This window comes from Thalassophryne amazonica, chromosome 11 (genome assembly GCF_902500255.1).
Source record: "Thalassophryne amazonica chromosome 11, fThaAma1.1, whole genome shotgun sequence".
NCBI lineage: Eukaryota > Metazoa > Chordata > Actinopteri > Batrachoidiformes > Batrachoididae > Thalassophryne > Thalassophryne amazonica.
In genome coordinates, this window is record NC_047113.1 from 7,867,122 (window position 1) to 7,885,426 (window position 18,305).

At 38.8% G+C, this 18,305-nt stretch overlaps 1 protein-coding gene across 1 annotated transcript in view; it reads right to left on the reverse strand.

Annotated features, from left to right (window-relative positions):
* The window catches only part of LOC117520523 (microtubule-associated tumor suppressor 1-like), a 76,434-nt gene that overhangs the window by 46,447 nt on the left and 11,682 nt on the right, over positions 1–18,305 (reverse strand). Inside the window, 2 exon segments of the mRNA XM_034181850.1 lie at positions 7,933–8,185; positions 14,841–15,047. Coding sequence (XP_034037741.1) covers positions 7,933–8,185; positions 14,841–15,047 — 460 coding nt within the window.

The following is an 18,305-nucleotide window of genomic DNA, read 5'->3' on the forward strand; positions in this document are numbered from 1 at the left end:
ATTACACCAATACCATAACAGTGACTAACAACTTGTACTCCCTGTTTTATAAGAAGAAATGGTAAGAAGAAGAAAAAAAAACAAAGGGTAAAAAAAATATATTAAAGTCAGAAGTCAGAACTAGAAACAATAAAGTCAGAACTAGAGGTGCACCCATTGCACACTTCTAAAGCCCCTTTCACACCAGGCCTGCATAGAGTTGCAATGTGCTGTGTATTTTCACAGTGGTTGTGAAGTTTCACTGCCAACAAAGTTCAGCAGAGTCCAGCGGGATTAATAAAAGATATTAAAATTTTACATTTTATTGAAATCCATGTGTTTTCTCATGACAAATTTATACAAATGACCCATCTCCGTATTAACTGAAATGGGGGAAAAATAAAAATAAAACTAAGCTAGTTTTTCCCAGGGATAAGGATCTGCACCAATATAAGACAGCTTCTTTATTTCCTTGAGTTTTATGAAAAATGATACCACAAATTTGACAGAAATGATGAAAAATAACTAGTCCAACCAACCTCCAAGAATGGTGAAAACATAACCTATAACCTCCTTGGGAAAGGTGATAAAATTAAGAGGAAACAGCTTTGTTAAGAGCACAGCCTACGTGTGGGGAAAAAAAAAAAAAAAAAATTAATAGCACACGCTTACCAGGTCCACTTGAAGTTTGACGAACAGGTCTCGAAGAAGTACTCCTTTTCAGAGAACCAAGTAAAACTGAAGGTTGGATGGTAGAGAGCACAGACTTGCATGCTGCAGTCAAAGCTGTTAAGAGGACAATATCCAAGTGAAACAACACCATCAGAAAGTAACAGTACCATTGTTTGCAGCTCTTTGTAGATGCATATTTTGGAAAGACTTAATCACTTTAAAATCAAGTCAAACAAGATGAGATTTAAGGGGAAAATAAATGAAAGTGTAATGATTGATTTGTTTTCTAAACAAATGGAATATCAGAAAAAAAAAAATCTGGTTGCAGTTTAGCTTGAGTGAAGTGTACACAAAGAAGGTAACTAAATTGGAAAGGCAGTGTGAGTGACCTCACTTGGTCCAGTATTCTTTCCAGGTGTTGCGATGAGCCTAGGTTTTCGTCCATTAGTTTTGAATGGTGCCTGTCTGTCTGCAGTGCCTGCAGAAAACACCGGACAAAATTAATTAATGCTGATTTAAAGATAGCCGATTGTAACATGCTCTTCAGACAGTATTTTCAGTTATACAACAGTTCGATCTGCAGTGTTTAAGAGGGGCTGACGCAGTAACTGATGCTGTCAGTCTACAAATGACTGATTTGTAAACCTCGTCATGCTAAGGTAAAGAGGATCTAAAGCATATCATTGCTGTGCGACAACCATAGCCATTAAAGGGAGAAAGCTGGTAAATGTTTTTCCACCAAACCAGACACTTACTGTAAAAGTATTTAAAATATTGATTTTTTTTTAAAGAACATCCAAAGTAAAAAGATTAAAATAAATCAATAAAATTAAGCAAAAAGCAGCAATGGTGAATCATAAATAGTGGGATCTGAGTGTATGCTGCCCCAAGAATAATTTAGAAAAACTACTATTCTGTGGTGGCTTCCACTACATTCTAACAAGCTTACAACTCTACGTGTCCACCATTAATGTTTTATTTGATACATAAAACATTTTCATATCAATAAGATACTGATTTGTCAATGTTGTCTGATCTTAACTGAGCTTGCCCATTATTTCTACAGTTTTAGAAGTCGTGGCCAAACAGCTTAATGAGGTTTGAATAAAAATTTAAGTATTTACCAGTAGTTGACAAGGCTCTTCATTTTTTTTATGTTGAGATTACAAACATTTCTTCTTGTGTTTTGTCAGAAAACAATCTCCAGCAAAGTCTCACATACTGAATGCTGTCATAAAGTGGAGGAAGATTAGGAGATAAACCATGTAACTTTCTCCAGCCTCAAGGATTGGTTATGAGGCAAAGATAGACTAGAGCACAGATGCATTTTACAGATGCGAGTTTGAAGTTTCAGCATATGGTTGAACAAAGTCTCTGACATTCCATCGCTGAGGTATTAATAGATGCATGATGAAAAACAGAGTAGATGCACCAGCATGTCCTCGGAGAGATAAAACCACCACAGATGCCTGGATGAATAAAGGTGCATTTATTGCAGAATTATTCTACTGCACTTCACTGTGTTGCATTTACTGGTCTGAGGATGTTTCATGTCACTGCAGCAGCTCTTTTATTCAGCATTCTCAGCTGCAGTGAAAACATGTTACATACAGGTCTCACTGTGTTTATGGATACAGACTGAAAATAGGGGCTATTCAAATCTTGAAGTGTGCCCCTGGAACTTCCACAAAGCAAAAACCAAAGCGGTAAAATGTTAGAAATATTTCAGGGTTGATTAACTTTTTTAAAGTGTTAATTTAATACTGTTACCTAAACTATGGTTGTTGATACAACTTGCAAAGTGATGTATTTGCTTCCCAGTTGATAAACATCCGTGCTGATGCAACTGACGGTGTAACAGTTATCCTGTACATGATTTGATGAGAAATATGAAGGTGGAAATCTTGTGACAAGCTGTCAGTTTTCAGTGGTAGTGCTATAACACTACTGTTGCCTCATAAATGTCTGACCTTTCAAACCTAACCTGAACCTCATTAACTGGCGCAAGTTGGGGTCCACAAAATCGAACCGCGAGTTATCTGAAACCATGAGTTAATGAGGTTGACCAAAAACATACAGCAGTCTAAATTTTCAGGGTCCACTCTGCCTGCTAGAGTGATGTCTTATCACTCGGTGGTCTCCAGAGTCATCTTCTACGCTATAATGTGCTGGGGCAGCAGGCATGAACAGACTCAAGCTCATCAGGAAAGCTGGCTCTGTCCTGGGGGTTGAGCTGGAGTCTGTGGTGGAGGCATCAGAGAGGAGGATGTTGAGGACGCTGCGCAGCATCTGGGACAACACCTCCCACCGCCTGCATGCCACACTGACGTCAGAGCACTTTCAGCCATAGACTGAGACCACAGAGGTGCACCACAGAATGCCACAGGAGGCCTTTCCTACCTGTGGTAATCAGACTGTATAATTCCTCCTCCTTTTTATTTTCACGTTTATTTATAACTTTTTCAATTTTACAAAACATAAAAAACAGAGTGACAATAACAGAAGATAGTTCTCATCAAATTAACCGTATCACTCTACCCAAACAAACATACTGAGATACACACAGACACTTAAAAGTAAAAAGAATACACTAAATTAAATTAAGAGAGACATTATAAAAATCTACAAATATTTTACATTCGTACCTCCTCCCTTTAAATGTGAGCAGCCTTGAACATGGTACACATGTGGAAATAAAAAGACCTACAGAAAAAAAAACAGAGAAAAAAAGAAAAAAGGGAAAATAAAGAATGTTGATAAATTATATGGAGTACTGCATTAAATTACACAAGAGTCCACTGGTATATCATACGACAACAAGAAAAACTTTGTTGTAGGGGTTAGCTATATCTTTAAATGCTCCAAGACTGGTTTCCATACATTATAAAACTTCTGAGGACAACCTGATACATCATATCTCATTCTTTCTATGTGCAACACTCCTATTAATTCTCTGAGCCAAGATTCAAACTGAGGCGATGTGTCAGATTTCCATAATTTTAAAATACATCTTTTAGCTATCACCATGCCATAGGTGACCACTGATGTCACGTTGTGACCCAATGACTGGAGAGTGTCAGAGAAACCAAGAAGAGCAGTTTCGGGGTCAGGGACAATAGTTTTTTTTTTTTTTTTTTTTTTTTTTTTTTGAGTGCGCAGGAGTACCAATTAAATATTGAGCACCAGAAACCTTGGATCTTTGGACAAAGCCAAAATTGGTGTGCCAATGTGCCATCAGTGGTCTTACATCTGTCACACTGAGGAGACATTTGTGGGAAGATTTTATTCAACTTAACTTTTGAATAGTGTAACCTGTGAACTACTTTATACGGTATTACCTGAAGTCTAAAACTGATAGAGCAGTGATGGATTTCCCTCAAGGCCTTTTTCCAATTATCATCCTTGATTCCAATAAGAAATTACTCTGCAGAAATTTTATCAGTGATGAAATTAAACTGTTGGACTCAAGGGGCCCCATTAGAATCTTGAATAGAGTGTTTTCAGGAGGGAGGGAGTTGAATGTTGGAATATTTTGTTTGACATAATTCCTTAGTTGTAAGTACCTAAAAAATGGCTTTTTGGTAAATTGTATTCGGCTTGTAATTGTTCAAATGAACAAAATTTTTTATTAATATACAAATCCTTAATTGATACTATGCCTCTACAGCTCCATTCTTTGAAAACAGCATCTGTAAATGAGGGGGAGAATGCATGGTTATGCCATATTGGAGCATGTATAGATGTGTTAGGTAGTTTACAAAATTTTCAGATCTGTGACCAAATTTTCTGAGTGTGTGATATAATAAAATGTTCTTCCTTATGAGATGATTTTGGTCTAGGCGTTGAGAACAGAATTGCCCAAAGAGACGTTTTAGGAACCAAATGATGTTCTATGGATAACAATGAGGGAATATTATCCGATGGCTCTAAATCATGATTCATCTGCCAGTATACCATCACTCTCATATTTGCGGCCCAATAATAATGTTGGAAGCATGGTAGGCCTAAACCCCTGCATTCCTTGGGTCGTTGGAGATGTTTTGATATTCTATGTTGTTTGTATCCCCAAGTAAAAGGCATAATGAAAGAGTCAGTTTAAAATAGGATTTTGGAATATATACTGGAATATTGTGAAATAAAGGAATCTTGGCAAGGAGACCATTTTGATCGTATTTATCTGACCAATCAGTGACAAAGGTAATGTTCTCCATTTTTCTATGTTCTCTTTTAAGGAACTTAATCTTTCATCAAAATTATGTTTGAAGAGAGAGTTTGGATTTTTTGTAACAATAATTCCTAAATATTTAACAGAGTCTGATATTTTAAATTGAGTGGAAGCCACAAATAAAGGATCCAAGTCTGCTGTAAGTATCATGAGTTCACTTTTCTGCCAATTTATGGTATACCCAGACACTGCTCCAAAACTATTTATTAAGTCTAATAATTTGGGTATAAAATGCTCAGGTTCTGATATGAAAATAGCTATGTTGTCAGCACAGAGCAATATTTTATGATCAATTCCACTGATTGTTATGGGTCTGATGTCTAAGTTTTCTCTGATGCTGATGGCCAGGGGCTCAATGGCTAGAGCAAATAAGGGTGAAAGTGGGCAGCTCTGACGCGTACCTCTTTCCAATAAAAACACTTCTGATCTATCTTGATTAGTGACAACTGATGCAGCGGGGTGTAGATAAGCTAATTGAACTCGGGAAACAAAAGATTCCCCCAGCCCGAATCTCTCAAGTACCGTGAACAGATATCCCCACTCCACCTGATCAAATGCCTTTTCCGCATGCAAATATAAAATTGCTTGTTTTGATTTGGGTGGGTACTTAGAATATGTAATATTTAAAACCCTTCTCATGTTAAAAAATGAATATCTATTAGGGATGAACCCGGTTTGGTCCTTGTGTACAAGGGATTCTATACATAAATTTAATCTACTAGCAAGTATTTTAGTGAAATTCTTACAGTCCAGATTGAGCACTGATATCGAACGGTAAGAGGCTGGGTTAGTCTCATGCTATGTTTGCATTATATAAAGTAGGAGGAAGTGCCCTTGTCTCCACAGAGTGAGAGAACATTCTAAGCAGGAGTGGTGATATCTGTCCAGTAAATATTTTTTATAAAATTCTACCCCAAAGCCGTCGGGTCCGGGTGCCTTTGCTGTAGAGAATGATTTTATGGAGTCAAAAACCTCCCGTATGGTCAGTGGTTGGTTTAAAGCCTCACGTGAAGCGTCGTCCAATTTTGGAATGGGAACATCCTTAAGCCAGGATTCCACATTCCCCTGTGCTTTTGATCTATACAGCTCCTTGTAAAAATCCGCAAAACATTTATTTATTGACTTTGGAAGTGTGATATTATCCCCTTAGTCGATTTAATCCTGTGTATTGCTCTACTATTTTGTTGACCTTGAAGTTGACGAGCTAATAGAGTGTGAGGCTTGTCACCAAGCTCAAAACAGCGCACCCGTAAACGAGACATCTGGTCACTTACTTGTCTTGTTAAAATTGTGTTATATTCATATTTAAGATTAAGGATTTCTTGTAAGGTAAGACTTATTATTTTGTCTATAAAGTATTTCCAATGCTGATATTTTTTTCATCAATTTCCCTCAATCGTGAGTTTCTCATTTTCTTTTGCGAGTCCTCATATGAAATTATATATCCCCTCAAAACCACCTTAAAAGTCTCCCATAGTATAGAATCTGATGTGTCCAGAGTATCATTAGTGAGCAAAAATTGATCAATTTTACCTGACAGATATTTACAAAAATTTGCATCATTGAGTAAATATGGTTGTAACCTCCATATTGAGCCTTGTTCCAATATATTAAAATCAAAAACAATGCTAGTAGGTGCGTGGACTGAGATCAGAATGTTTTGATATTTGCTGTCAATAACATTCGGTAAGTGTTTAGAATCAAGTAAAAACAGGTCGATGCGGGAGTAAGAATTATGTAATTTAGAAAAAAGTAGTCCCGGTCTGTGGAGTGTTGTAAGCGCCAGATGTCCACCAAGTTAGTTGAAGAACCACATTGTAATCCCCTGCCATTATCAGATTAGTATTTGCGAAGTCAGGAATTTTGTTAAAGATTCTCTGAAAAAAAACCCCGCATCATCCACGTTTGGGCCGTAATTGTTCACTAAAGTAACATGCATGCAATAAAGTCCACCGATTACGATCAAAAATCTACCATTAACATCATTTATTGTACTAATATGTTCAAAAGAAATGTTTTTCTTTATTATAATAGCTACTCCTCGTGCCTTACTTGAAAAAGTTGACTGAAATATTTGTCCTGCCCAGCTGCATCTTAAACCTGCCTGATCACATGATCTAATATGAGTTTCCTGTAGAAAGGAAACATCAGAACACAGAGATTTTAAGTGTGCAAAAACCTTAGCCCTCTTAATATGATTACCCAAGCCTCTCACATTCCAGCTGACCATATTGACCCCTCTATCCTTCTTATTAACCGTTGTCAAAGACTGTGGTAATTATTCTCTGATAAGTGAACAAGTTTAGTGCTCCATACAAGAAATAGACAGAAAAACAGAAAATACATAGACCCTTTCCCTCCCCCCTGCCCCACTGTCCCAAACAACGTAGGGCAAAAAACCCCAACCTAACATCTGTCTAAAGGAGTACTTTTAACAGTACTCAGTAATGGAACCTACTAAGCTGTTAAAACAAAAATAACCACTTCCTTAAGTGTACCCCTCCCAAAAACGTATTATTTAAATTAAAACACCTTATTTAACTTAAACTTATTTTAAGGCACTACAACATGAATTAAGACTGTAAAAGAGGTTCATCCTGTCATACTTAAATTCAAAACATACCTTGTATAAATGAAATGTTAAATTACCTAAAATGTCCATTCAGTTTAGCCATAAAAGTGCTAAGTGTGCAAGGACCAGATGGAGGCTGAACCAGACCAACAGTGTCCCATACCAGAGTTCTCTTCAATGTTGTTCACCAGTCACCAGGCTGTCCACGAAACTCTTCACCTCCTCCGGTGTGTTGAACGTGGATGTTACATTGCCATGGGTAACCCGCAGGCGAGCTGGATAGAGGAAACCTCTTAAAACAGCTGACGGCGCCTCACAATCCCCGCAGGAAAGTCCGGAAAAATGTGGGTGGATATGTCGTCCTTGGTACATCAGGGGAGAGTGCTCGACTGCCAGTCTCATAAGTCTTTGATGCGGTAGTTATGGATCCTCTCTATCATTATACGGGGCCTGTTAGCTATCCTTAGCCAGCTGACCACCTAGCCTGTGCGCTCTGTCCACTTCAACAGGTCGTGGAAAGTGGTCACGCCCAAACAGAGTGGGCAGCAGGTCGGACACAAAATCAGCTGGCCTCCCAGACTCCACACTCTCCGGCAGATTCACAAATTTGATGTTTTGACGCCTGGAACGGGCTTCTAAGTCGACCACTTTCTCTAGCAAAGTGTTGTTAGCCTCCTCTAGCCGCATAGCTTGTTGCTGCAGCGTGGCTAACCTGCAATCATGCTCGCTAGTTGCCTCTTCCACAGCACACAGACTCCCGTCATGCTCTTTGAGAGTGGCCTGGCTTTCTTTCAAATCCGACTGCAAAGAGTTGAATCTCTCGTCCATTTTTCGGCTCATTTCTCGTATGGCCTAGAGGACAACCGTGGTGTCCGCCGAGGTGCTAGCAGCTAGCTCACCTAGCATGTCGCTCTTGCGCATTTCCTCCGTGGTCTCTTCGGTAGTTTTCTTTGTTAAACATTGTTTCTTTGGGGGCATTTTCAATGACAGTCACCAGCTAGACTCAAAGAGTGTTTTACAGTGAGTGCCTTTATCGTAAAGGTGTTTTAGAAGGGAAAACTCGATTTGTCAGAGGAGCACACGAGAAACACATCTAATCACTCATGTGTGTACCCCCCACCCCCACCCCCAATTCCTCCTCCTTCTAAGGATAAATACATAACCAACAGTTATTCAGAAATTTGCAATATTGGGTGAAGATCTTGTGAAAATGTCTTTAGTCATTTTGCATAAATTTGATTTACCTATTGTATATTTAAAAAAGTTCACTGTTTACTGTTCGATACATTGGCAAAAATAATTTCCTTTGAGATAATAAAGTTAATCTTATTCAAAAAGCCAAACTGTGAGTTAAGCATAGACAATGATGATAACCGATCATACAAAAGTGATAAGATACAATAAGCGAGTATTTCAGGACTGAGATCACAGCTGGATCCTGCACTGCCCTGTTGCCATTAAAGAGATGTCCTGTGTAATTTAACTTGGGACTCCGGCGAGGGTGGTCGCATGAGATATACTTTACTGATCTCACAGTGGAGAAATTATGTTTACACTCCAGTTACCTCAGACAGCAATTAGTCCACAATTATTACTTGTTTACCGTAATAATGGCACACATCAGAATTAAAGACAGCACATACACATTTGACATTGTTTATGTGCACTAAGTTTGAAGAAGTCTGTTATCTGAATTGAGGCAAGTGGGTGAAGGCCACGCAGCAACCCTGAGATGCGCCACTGTCAGCTTGGGGGGGAGGAAAGGGGACCAGCTGCAGCTAAAACTGCACCGCCCCTGCAGAAGGGGGAAGGAGTGACGTGAGCAGAAGCCAGAGTGGGGGGTGGGGACGGAATGGAGCATGCTTCAGTCCTATGAAAACAGTTTGTCTTTGTGAGTTGAGATAAGAAACAGCCAAATGTTCCCCAAGCTGAAGACATTCCTCTGAAGGAAAACAGTCGGGCAATTTGTCCTTTAGGCTTGATAAGCCTGCAGTGTTGTGGTTTGAGCAGTGAAAAACACTTTACAGTTCCACTTGAACAACCAAATCCCAATTATGAATTAAGAATATCCCCAATTATGAATTAAGAATATTCACCGGCCTCCGAAATCTTCAACTTCAACTGCAAGGCACGCATCTGCTCCAAGATGTCATCCAATTTGCATCTTGAGTTCAGGAGTCATTGCAGTCTGAGAATGCACTACCTTGCCAACCTCATTAATCATGACAGACAAGCGAGGAGCCGTGGTTCTTGATGCCGCTGTGTTGCCAATTTTGCGATAGATCAGGGCAGCACATAAGCCAGAAAGTACCTGCCCTGCTACCATAAGACCAAAAAATGAATAAATCCTCGATGTCCTCAACGGAGAAAGGCGCCAAGCATGCCACACGCCAAGAGCTCCAGGAGTCAAGAACATAACCTGCAGGATACATTCCATCTGGGCAGGCAGGATACCCCCGGTCCTGACTTTCTTGTAGAAAAAATGGTGTCAATAGCATTCAGAGACCAGTTGATCAATTCCATGGTAGATCCAACAGTAGTCCAATAGATCCAGTATCCAATATAATTTGAGGAATTCACAGTCTGGTGAAGTAGGGACTTGAAGGTTAAAGCAGAGAGCCACTATCTCTGCTCCAACCTTCAAAGTCCCTACTTAACCAGACTGTGAATTCTTCAAACTATATTGGATTAACCATGGAATTGATCAGCTGGTCTCTGAACGCTACTGACACCATTTTGTCTACAAGAAGATAAGGGCTAGGGGACCCTGCGGGCTATCTCGACGCCTGGGAGATGTGGTGTGTCGCATGCTTTGTGCCATTCTCTGTGGAGGACGTCGAGGACTTATTCATATTTGGTTTCATAGTAGGAGGGCTGGTACTTATTGGCTTATGTGCTGCCCTGACCTTCCGGAAAACTGACAAGCTGGCTACCGCCAAAACCACGACCCCTCGCTCGTCTGTCATGATTAATGAGTTGGGCAAGGCGATGCATTCTCAAACTGTGTTAACCCTTGAACCCTTGCAAACTGGATAACATCTCGGAGCAAATGTGCACCTTGCAGGAGAAGGTGAAGATTTCAGAAACCAGAGAATTTTCATAATTTGGGATCTGGTTTGTTCATGTGAAGCTGAAAAAGTGTTTTTCACTGCTCAACCACAAACACGGCAGGCTTATCAGCCTCTGAAGGATAAAATGCCCCATTGTTTTCCTCCAGAAGAATCTCTACAGCCTTTGGGAACATTAGCTGCCTCCTTATTTCTCTAACTCCAGTGCAAGGACAGTAACTGACACACATGTTCAAAGACCGAAGCATGCTCCACTTCCCCCCCACCTCCCTTCCTGCCCCCATCACACACACCCCATCCTGGCCACCGCTCATGGTACCCCTTCTCGCCTCCAGGGGCTGCACAGTTTTAGCTGCGGCAGGTCCCCGTTCCCCCCAAGGTGACGGTGGCGCAACTCCTGTTGCAGCGGCTCTCCCACTCTCACAGGCTCAATTCGGAAAACGGACTGTTTCAAGTTTAGTGCACATAAACAATGTTAAATGTACATGTGTTGTCTTAATTCTGATGTGTACCATTATTACGGTAAACAAGTAATAATTGTGAATTAACTGCTGTATCTTGTCTGTGGCAATTTGAGTGTGGACGTAATCTCGTTGTTGTTGCACTTGTAATGACAATAAAGGTCATCCATCCATCCATAATTGGCCACTGGAATGCACTAAAAGAAAATGAGCTGAAGTCTCGTATCTACTGAAGAAGGCATCAGATAGACACATCTGCTAAATCCACAGGTATACCTGGTGTGTGCCCCAAACCGGAAGAGAACTCAATGCCATGTCAAGTACATTTGGGGGGAGGGGGGCCCACAGCTTGGAAAGTGGCTCACCTAAACCAATCATATCACTATGCTAATAAAAGATGCTGGAAAAAAAGCGCTGACTAGTAGTGTTCCTTTATACAATAGATCAGTGCAAAATAATATACCATTACAAAGTACTCAACTCAGTAAAACATACTGCTGAGGAATTGCCAAAAGGGTAGAACACAACTCACATGAGATTTATACACATACACAGACTAGCAGGTTCACCTGCTGCGAAGCAAGTATATTCATATAAGGTCGAGTGCGTGTATCACTTCTGTACTTTAATGATTTGATGTCACTTCTGTGCCTTTATGATTTGATGTCACTTCTGTACTTAAAAACTTTCACTTTAATTCTTTATGGTTACTGAGCAACCAATAATTTAAATATTGGTTGCCCTATTCTCTTTATCTATTTATCTATTACAGAATTCTGCTTTTATTCATTACTAGCTGGAGTACCTGGCGCTGCCCGGGTTAACCTGTTTTAGACATAAGCCAAATGCCAATCATTTTAATCAAAGCAATGGGCCAACATTTGTTTTTGTAATGCTGATGTCTTACAAATGTAATATTTAATGGGCTAAAGTTTGTCCAGCAGAACTATAAGAGGTGGACTCCTCAAACTAAGTGGAAATAATTAAAAGAAACACATTTGAAGTTCTTCATGCAGACTTAGGCCCAATCTCAATTCTCTTTTGTACCCCTTCCCCCTACCCCTATGCCTACCCCTTTAAAACAAGGGGTAAGGCAAAGGGGTATGCCTCTAGTCCTATGAATTGAGACACCCCTCCGCCTTAGGGGGAAAAAAAAAAAACTGCCTGTCTCAAATTGCCATTCACTGTTTGTCAACATGGCAACCGAAGCGCAACTTGTTGCAGTCGCCTGTTTGCCCTTTTTATTTTCTCGCCTGTGTAAATGCAAAGAAATAGAAGAAGTCGAAGATTTCTTCGACACATCGCAATCATGTTGGAGAATTTTGTGGTATTAATAATTAATTTAATTTGTAATTACTAATAATAATTAATAGTATTAATAATTATTGTTAATAACTAGTCAATATTAGTAATAGTTAACTGATTAGTCATTAATTGATTAGTAACTAAATTAAGTAATTCAAAATAAATAAACACTTGAAATATATCAGTCTGTGTGGAATGAATGTGTATATTACACAAGTTTCACTTTTTGAATGGAATTACTGAAATAAATCAACTTTTTCATGATATTCTAATTATATGACCAGCAACTGTATGTATGTTACAGGCTACATCTAGTTCTGTTAACCTTATATTTCTTTTTCAAATTCTCCCATTTTTTGCATCCAACCCTATTTCTTTTAGAAATTTCCTTGACAAATAATGTCAGTCAGTCTATTAGGACGTCAGGTCACTGGCCTCGGAGGATGTTCATTCAGTTGTTTAATTTTGTAGAAAAAAAGCAGATCACAGACATGACACAAAACTAAAGTCATTCCAAATGGCAACTTTCTGGCTTTAAGAAACACTATAAGAAATCAGGAAAAAAAAACTGTGGCAGTCAGTAACGGTTACTTTTTTAGACCAAGCAGAGGGGAAAAAATACGTTTTGCAATCAAATTTATAACAAAATTACACACAAAAGGAAGGTAACAGTAAATGTCAATATCAATGAATCAAAATTGAGGTAGTGGTGTATTTCACTGTTTTTACATTGGAATTTTACAAACATAAAATGAATGTATTCAGGCAGGAAGGCAAACTGGGTTGTACAGGACAGTCAGGTGCCTAACAGTTGAGAACATAAAGCAGCTGTAGAAAGGGATTAAATAAACAGAGATGGCCAACACATATACAGGGCTGGAAATTTGAATCTGCCTGGTCATACAGACAGCTGTCTATTTTGGGATTAATTTTCAGTTAAACTTTTAAAAAAATGGTACCAGTTTGTTCCCCATGTCATGAGGATTCAGAATATATATAGTTTTTAGGGCTACATATTATAGTTTGTGAGTTTATGCAGGATAGACAGACAGACGGAATTAGCCCTTTATGTATATAGACTGCTAGAAATTTTAGACAAAAAAAACTTTAATTCTTTATGGTTACTGGGCTAATGCTTTAATGTATTATTTTTATCTATTCATCTTTTATGGTTACTGGCCAACCAATAACTTAATGCTTTAATCTATTTATCCATTACAGAATTCAGCATTAATCATTAATGCTAGAAATCCTAGACAAAAGGAACTTTCAATTTAATTCTTTATGGTTACAGGGCAACCAATAATTTAATGATTTAACCTATTCTCTATTTATCTATTACAGAATTCAGCTTTAATCATTATTGGTAGAAATAATCTATGGATCCATTATAGAATTCAGCTTTAATCATTGTTGCCAGAAATCTTAGACAAAAAGAACTGTCACTTTAATTCTTTATGGTTACTGGGCCAATACTTTAATCTATTCTCTATCTTTTATGGTTACTGGGCAACCAATAATTTAATGCTTTAATCTATTCTCTTCATCTATTTATCAATTACAGAATTAAGCTTCAATCATTATTGCTTGAAACCGATTGATCTACAACGCCAATTCATATGAAGTTGCGACATTGTGTGAAATATAAATAAAAAAAAAAAAAAGAATTATTTGCAAATCCTCTTCAACCTATATTCAATTGAATACACCACAAAGACAAGATATTTAATGTTCAAACTGATAGACTTTTTTGTTTTTGTACAAATATTTGCTCATTTTGAAATGGATGCCTGCAACACAGTTAAAAAAAAGTTGGGACAGGGGCAACAAAAGACTGGGAAAGTTGATGAATTGATGAATACCCAAACAACACGTCTTTGGAACATTCCACAGGTGAAGTGGTTAATTGGAAACAGGTGTCATGATTGGGTATAAAAGGAGCATATGACAACAGAGACTCCGAACTGTTGAACAACTGAAGTCGTACATCAAGAATGGGAAAGAATTCCACCTGCAAAGCTTCAACTATTAGTGTCCTCAGTTCCCTATTACTTATTGAATGTTGTTAGAAGGAAAGATGTAACACAGTGGTAAATATACCATGGTCCCAACTTTTTTGAAACGCGTTGCAGGCATCCATTTCAAAATGAGTAAATATTTGCACAAAAACAACAGTTTATCAGTTTGAACATTAAATATCTTGTCTTTGTGGTGTATTCAATTGAATATAGGTTGAAGAGGATTTGCAAATCATTGTATTCTGTTTTTATTGACATTTTACACAACGTCCCAACTTCATTGGAATTGGGGTTGTATTACAGAATTCAGCTTTAATCATTATTACTTTAATGTGTGTGTGTTTGCGCATGTGCCTTAAAGTGGGTTATCATTTACATAAGAGATCCCATCAGTTCATGTCCAGATGTGTCTTTAAAAATGACAATGAAAACATGACCTGACTCTGGAAAACCCCCTGCATAAAAACATTGAATGTACTTTCAAGTAAGAGCTTGTAGGTATTGTTCAAATAAAACAATATTTATCATTTTCATGCTCACCATGTGTAGTTCCAGCACTGGCCTCAGGAAGATTCCTAGAAGGCCTCGGAGTACTGCCTGCCAGTCTAGAAGCAAAAGTGGCTGGAGACCCCATAGGAGCGGGACAAACCGGAGTCTGTGGAAGTCGAGATCTCTTTAGTTGCAACTTACTTGTAGAATTCAAGGGTCCAAGGGATAGCACATCTGTATCCTGCATCCTCTGGCTCGCTGGAATGCAATGGAACACAAAGAGAGATTAATTCTCTTCTTTAAAGTAGTACTTAAAACTACTGAATGAGTAACAGACCTATTCAACTACTTAACACATTCCTCACAAAAGACAGCAATGCAAATACTACAACCCCAAGTCCAGTGAAGTTGGGACATTGTGTGAAATGCAAATAAAAACAGAATACAATCATTTGCAAATCCTCTTCAACCTATATTCAATTGAATACACCACAAAGACAAGATATTTAATGTTCAAACTGACACTTTTTTGTACAAATATTTGCTCATTTTGAAATGGATGCCTGTAACACATTTAAAAAAGCTGGGACATGGGCAAAAGACTGGGAAAGTTGATGAATGCTCAAAGAACACCTATTTGGAACATACCAAAGGTGAACAGGTTAATTGGAAACAGGTGAGTGTCAGGAGCACCCCCAAAAGGTTCAGCCATTCACAAGCAAAGCTAGGGCGAGGATCACCACTTTGTGAACAACTGCATAAAAAAAATAATAGTCCAACAGTTTAAGAACAATGTTTCTCAACATTCAATTACAAGGAATTCAGGGATTCCATCATCTCCAATCCATAATATAATCAGAAGATTCAGAGAATATGGAGAACTTTGAAGGGGTGCTTGTAAAATATTAATAAAATAATAATTTTAAGAAATGGCTGTTTGTGCAAAATTTTGTGGTGGGGGGTGCACTCGGCAGGGGTCTTGCCCAGGGAGTAATTAGTGTAGTGTAGATTAGTGTAGGTGGCAATGTTGGTCATTCGATGAATATAAACATTACTTTAATTACTTTGCTGCTTTGAATTTACTATATCAGTTAATGAGCACCCCCCCCCAACACACAAAATGTCATTATTCTAAAGCAGGCTATCAACAACAATCCAAATCTGCTTCTCTACTGTACTTGTTTTCAATATATGGAGAGTTAAACAAAGGACAGAATATTCTGTTTAAGGCAGCTCAGGTGGGACAAACCAACAGTAAATAAAAGTCAACTGACAGGAAATCTGGTCAGCAGTGTATTGTATGATATACACTGTTAGAAAACTAGTCTTCCTACTCAGATTTCGTGGCGTTCACTGCACTCCCAGTTTTGGGAATTTTCAATAATATCTTGTTAATATCTTGTCTAGACATGTCATGCTGGCCAAGATCACCTTTTTTCACAAGGAAACAAACCATGCCTGAATGAACCCCCGGAACCCCCTTCTGTCTGATAAATTTCTTAACATTTACATTTACTCTGATGGACTACCCAGCAGTGGGGAATAAGTTTCATTACAGTAGATGTCTTTCAGAAAGCGCTGTAACTAGGTTTAAGGACATGATTCCTTCTTTATGTTCTCCAATGCCATATACCAACACAGGGCAGAGTAGCTACCTAAACTCTGTGAGAGAGAGAGATTATCTCGTCAGTAGTTTTATATCCTCATTGAGGAGAACTTTGGATGCTGTAGCTCCTCTGAAAAAGACAGCCTTAAATCAGAAGTGCCTGACTCCGTGGTATAACTCACAAACTCGCAGCTTAAAGCAGATAACCCGTAAGTTGGAGAGGAAATGGAGTCTCACTAATTTAGAAGATCTTCACTTAGCTTGGAAAAAGAGTCTGTTGCTCTATAAAAAAGCCCTCCGTAAAGCTAGGACATCTTACTACTCATCACTAATTGAAGAAAATAAGAACAACCCCAGGTTTCTTTTCAGCACTGTAGCCAGGCTGACAAAGAGTCAGAGCTCTATTGAGCCAAGTATTCCTTTAACTTTAACTAGTAATGACTTCATGACTTACCTTTGCTAATAAAATTTTAACTATTAGAGAAAAAATTACTCATAACCATCCCAAAGACATATCGTTCTCTTTGGCTGCTTTCAGTGATGCTGGTATTTGGTTAGACTCTTTCTCTCCGATTGTTCTGTCTGAGTTATTTTCATTAGTTACTTCCTCCAAACCATCAACATGTCTATTAGACCCCATTCCAACCAGGCTGCTCAAGGAAGCCCTATCATTAATTAATGCTTCGATCTTAAATGACGGGGACTAGAAGGAGAGAGCATATCTCACCCATATTGGCCTCTCTTCATTGGCTTCCTGTTAATTCTAGAATAGAATTTAAAATTCTTCTTCTTACTTATAAGGTTTTGAATAATCAGGTCCCATCTTATCTTAGGGACCTCGTAGTACCATATCACCCCAATAGAGCGCTTCGCTCTCAGACTGCAGGCTTACTTGTAGTTCCTAGGGTTTGTAAGAGTAGAATGGGAGGCAGAGCCTTCAGCTTTCAGGCTCCTCTCCTGTGGAACCAGCTCCCAATTCAGATCAGGGAGACAGACACCCTCTCTACTTTTAAGATTAGGCTTAAAACTTTCCTTTTTGCTAAAGCTTACAGTTAGGGCTGTATCGGGTGACCCTGAACCATCCCTTAGTTATGCTGCTATAGACGTAGACTGCTGGGGGTTCCCATGATGCACTGTTTCTTTCTCTTTTTGCTCTGTATGCACCACTCTGCATTTAATCATTAGTGATCGGTCTCTGCTCCCCTCCACAGCATGTCTTTTTCCTGGTTCTCTCCCTCAGCCCCAACCAGTCCCAGCAGAAGACTGCCCCTCCCTGAGCCTGGTTCTGCTGGAGGTTTCTTCCTGTTAAAAGGGAGTTTTTCCTTCCCACTGTAGCCAAGTGCTTGCTCACAGGGGGTCGTTTTGACCGTTGGGGTTTTACATAATTATTGTATGGCCTTGCCTTACAATATAAAGCGCCTTGGGGCAACTGTTTGTTGTGATTTGGCGCTATATAAAAAAAAAATTGATTGATTGATTAAATATGATCAATCTGTCTTTACTAGTTGGCTATGTACCACAGGCTTTTAAGGTGGCAGTAATTAAACCAATACTTAAAAAGCCATCACTTGACCCAGCTATCTTAGCTAATTATAGGCCAATCTCCAACCTTCCTTTTCTCTCAAAAATTCTTGAAAGGGTAGTTGTAAAACAGCTAACATCATCTGCAGAGGAATGGTCTATTTGAAGAGTTTCAGTCAGGGTTTAGAATTCATCATAGTACAGAAACAGCATTAGTGAAGGTTACAAATGATCTTCTTATGGCCTCAGACAGTGGACTCATCTCTGTGCTTGTTCTGTTAGACCTCAGTGCTGCTTTTGATACTGTTGACCATAAAATTTTATTACAGAGATTAGAGCATGCCATAGGTATTAAAGGCACTGCGGTGCGGTGGTTTGAATCATATTTA